The sequence below is a fragment of the Aptenodytes forsteri genome, unplaced genomic scaffold (assembly GCF_000699145.1).
Source record: "Aptenodytes forsteri isolate BGI_AS27 unplaced genomic scaffold, ASM69914v1 Scaffold96, whole genome shotgun sequence".
Lineage (NCBI taxonomy): Eukaryota > Metazoa > Chordata > Aves > Sphenisciformes > Spheniscidae > Aptenodytes > Aptenodytes forsteri.
In genome coordinates this window covers 4,103,164-4,107,503 of record NW_008795029.1, presented here as the reverse complement: position 1 = coordinate 4,107,503, position 4,340 = coordinate 4,103,164, and the positions used below count along the sequence as shown (strand labels likewise).

General features: G+C 44.9%; 1 protein-coding gene across 1 annotated transcript in view; it reads left to right on the top strand.

Moving 5' to 3' along the window:
* The window catches only part of SH3RF3 (SH3 domain containing ring finger 3), a 93,724-nt gene extending 92,720 nt beyond the window's left edge, over positions 1-1,004 (top strand). The window contains exon 12 of the mRNA XM_009276158.1: positions 836-1,004. Within this exon, the coding sequence (XP_009274433.1) occupies positions 836-1,004 (169 nt within the window). The remainder of the gene's footprint in view (positions 1-835) is intronic.
* Positions 1,005-4,340: the final 3,336 nt, after the last annotated feature.

Below are 4,340 nucleotides of genomic sequence, written 5' to 3'. Positions count from 1 at the left end.
GTCCAGAAGAGGGCCATGAAAATGATCAGGGGGATGGAACACCTCTCCTCTGAAGAAAGGCTGAGAGAGTTGGGGTTGTTCAGCCTAGAGAAGAGAAGGCTTTGGGGAGACCTTATTGCAGCCTTTCAGTACTTAAAGAGTGCTTATAAGAAAGATGGGGACAGACTTTTTAGTAGGGCCTGGTAGATTCAGACTAGATATAAGGAAGAAATTTTTACGCTGAGGGTGGTGAAACACTGGCAGAGGTTGCCCAGAGAGGTGGCGGATGCCCCATCCCTGGAAACATTCAAGGTCAGGCTGGACGGGGCTCTGAGCAACCTGATCTAGTTGAAGATGTTCCTGCTCAGTGCAGGGGAGTTGGACTAGATGACCTTTAAAGGTCCCTTCCAACCCAAACTATTCTACGTTTCTATGGTTCTATGATTTTTGGATGGAGCAGATGCAGTGCTGAATGAGACGTGTTACAGCAGAGGCAGATGCAGTGCCAGGAGAAAGCAGCCGAGTCCCTGGCACAGGCTCGGCACGCGACCGGGAGCAGGGACCACCGCAAGTAGTCCAGCCATTTGACAATACCTTCCTGCTTTCATGGTCTAGCTCCGGAGTACGTCCTGGTCAAGTCTCCAGTCAAGCTGGCCAGAAATCTCCCCATCATACTGAGTTTTAGTAGAAAATGTCACTGCATCGGATACAACTGGTGTGCGAAAATGTAACTTACTGATGTTTCTAAAAGTATTTTTCCCCAAGATTTCTGGTTCTGGTTCTGGTGCCTGGCTGCTCCCATCAGGCGCAGGCTCGACCGCTGGCTGACCAGGTCTTTGTGGTTTTGTCTCCAAAGGTACCGCGTTGTGGTCCCGTACCCGCCGCAGAGCGAGGCCGAGATCGAACTGAAGGAAGGTGACATTGTGTTTGTGCACAAGAAACGGGAGGACGGCTGGTACAAAGGGACGTTGCAGAGGAACGGCAGGACGGGCCTCTTCCCCGGGAGCTTTGTCGAGAGCTTCTGAGGACGGCTCGCCGCTCTCTCAACTGGAGGAGCTTTCAGGGGAAACTGCATAGCACAAGAAGAGACAGCAAAGGGAAACTGGACTGGTAACCACTGCCATTTTTATTTCCAAAGACTCCCCCCAGGCCCTTCAGTCTACAGCTCTGGAGACGCAGTGCCCCGCTGTGCTCCTGAGACCGCGTGCGGTGCATACAGTGGTATGTTGAAGTAGTGCCTTCCACCTGGAATCACAGACTGAAAGGACGCCCATCTGGACTGTACATAACCTAAACTCCGGCTGTTAACCCTTTGTGTAAATTATAGAGAAGATATCTTTAAAAAAAATTAAGAGGAAAGTTGTTATATTGCTGTAACTTATTTGTCAGAGCTGCAGTGTTCTTATTACTGGCCTATGCAAGATGGATTTGAGAGTTCAAGGAGGTGTGCTAGAAAGCTCTTAAACTGGGATTTCGTTTTTCCCGAGGGAAAAAGAGGGAGGGGAGGGTGGAGAAAACCCCAGCTAAAGATCAGTGCGTCGTCGTGCAAGAAAGAATGAGGAGTCCAAAACGTTAGTGTCATGCTTTCTATATACCTCAAAGATATGCTGCGCAAGTTTGTCAGTGAGTGTGTTAGTGCTCAGAGTCCCATACCACCCGGTGTCCTGGCGCTGCCGCTGGGGAGGTCCTGGAGGAAGTACGGCTCCACCATTAAACTGTGGTTATTTGAGCAGAATCCCTTTTGCCTGTCTTCTGCCCTTATTATATGCAGCATGGATTTTTGTCCTTCAGTATCACTTTCCATTGCTTTTTTGTATGACGTACCTTTTTACTGTAAGAATTGCTCTACTTTATATATATTCTTACTAGATCAGACATTTCCTCTTTTTCATACATCTGGTGCTATTTTTTTTAATTGTTAAAGATTTGGTTTGGTTAAACAGAGAGGCTGCAACAAGATTTGCATTCAACATATGAGATTAGAAACGTACCTGAAGATCGAGATCAGACTGCTTGTTCATGCTTCATAGAGGAAAAGAGAAAAAGCCACTTGGTCACGGATAAATATACCTGGGGGAGCGTGCCTGTGCAACACGCACACGCTCGCTCTCTCCTACGTATTTAGAGTGGCTGAAGACCCACGCTGAAGCACAGCGTTCTGTCTGGAGAGTGATAATTACTCCAGAATTGGAAGTAATTCCCAGAGGAGTCGTTTTAATTGACTTTTCCATGGCAATAAGAAGAACACTGCAGGTTCTAGCATGTGCAGGGACCGTGGAGTTTTCCTCTGTCGTTGCATCACGGAGATGAGAGCTGATCTGCGACGGCTGTAATTAGCATTATCGAAATGTGATTTCTTACTGTAGAAATGTACAGTTCTGGACACTGTTCGATTTCTTAACGTGGTCAAGCTACAATACAAACCGTATCAGGCAATATAAGCTTCCATCTACCAGGGACTTAAAGGTGCAATAAATGTAAAGCAAGTTTAGCCAGTTCTTCATATGAAGCAGAATGAGAAAAAATTCCATAATGCGATTGTGAGAGTATTTAAAAAGACATCGGCTCTTGAGGAATGAAACGTGATGAAAGGCTTTTCGTAGCTGTATCCGTACCTTGCCTTTGCCAGCGGCTGGCTGTTTGCCAAAGCCCACATGTGGTGGTCATTTAAAAGCGTGTCGGAGGCACTGTAACCTGGAGATGATCTTATTAAAAGGAAGAGGCCCGGTGGGTGAACATCGTTACTGCGTTACCAGTATTTCATATGTGAAGGTGTAAGTTTTGTTTTCATTCAAGCCGTGTATACTAGTACCTACCAAAACCCATGTAAGCGAGCGTTCCTATTTAAGTTCAGCTCCGTGACTTTGTTCTCTGTAAAATAAGTTTCTTCTTGCTGTCACACGTAACAAACCGATTCCAGAAACACAGTCCATGGCCAAGTATAGCACCTTCAAACAGGGAGGCATCATTTTCAGGGTGTTTCTTTTTATACTTAATGCTGCCGCATTTGTTCATATTCCAGATTGTAATGAGTCGGCCACTAAAAGTTTATTTACCGTTGAGAGGAAATTGCCTTTTTATAGCCAATAAGAGACTGAAGAAACGTCTTCTGGAAAGACTTGCTTGAGACTAGAGCCATATCTGTCCACTTATTTGGTCCAGATCAGAACTGGTATCACTGCACCTCCAACAGTAAACTGCACAGTTAGCGAGACAGCAACACCAAAATGCGTGTTATCGATTCCAATAAAAATTCTGGGTTAGATCTGTCAGAGATGAGATTTTTTCTGATAACTTACAGTGGTTAAAGCTTTCTTAAAATTCTGTTCCGTGGGTGTATTTACTACACTCAGAAAAACGAAACAGGATGACGGCTTGCTTGCTGCCTATTGTGTTTAGCCAGATCTAAAATGGTTCCAGATTTCCACCTTTTCATGCTTAACTCTAACAGGACAAAAGTTGGTGTGTCAGATCAAGGAAAACACGCAGATGTCGTGTCATGAAATCAGTGCTTTAAAATATATTTTGCAGGGAGTATGATGGGATTTTTAATGGACAACAACCCTTCCAGTCATACCTCCTGCAAGGAAAAATATTGGGGGGGGGGGGGGGTTCTATTTTGATAACAGCTGTTTCTGGCCCCTGTTTATTGCTTGTCATCACAGTTTGGGTTACTGAGTAATCTTCTTGGACAAATCACTTCCATGCCAGGAGCACAAGTGCAGAACTTAATACAGCTCAGTGAGACAAAAACGTGACCCAGTGCCGTTTGGAAAGTCCTGGACTGAGAGAGGTTCGACTTGTACTGTGGTCTAATTTTCACCTGTCATACCAGGGAAAGGGGATGAGGGGACATCTGCATCTCCTACAACGGGGGGGGGGAAGAAAAGACTCCTTCTGGCGGCCTCAGTTTGTAAAATGCCAGGTTCGCTCTTCTAGAAATGGGTTCGAGTAATTGAACAATTCCTTTGAACTTTGCACAGCTCAGAAAATGTTTTTGTTATACATGAATGTTAACGTGATTTAGGAAATGTTGGCGGATATGAGTACAAATGAACTACAATGACTGTGTTTCTGACTCTTTAAATAAAATAAACATTAAGGCAACTTCACTGAGGTTTCTCTCTCTATTAGATGGCAAAGTGAACTAACAATGTAAGTGGCTCTGAGGTTCACAAGGAAAACAGGGAAGACCCCTCTGCAAACCCTGCTCTTTTTGAGCTGACCCTACATCTCCTTTGCTTTCAGTAGTAATTCCCACATAAATAAAGGCCAGTTAAAGGTAAGAGATGCCTGAGCAAAAGTTAGAATCTCTTTCTGGATCTTCTTTTGGCAGATCTGGGATTCTTCGAAATCTTGAG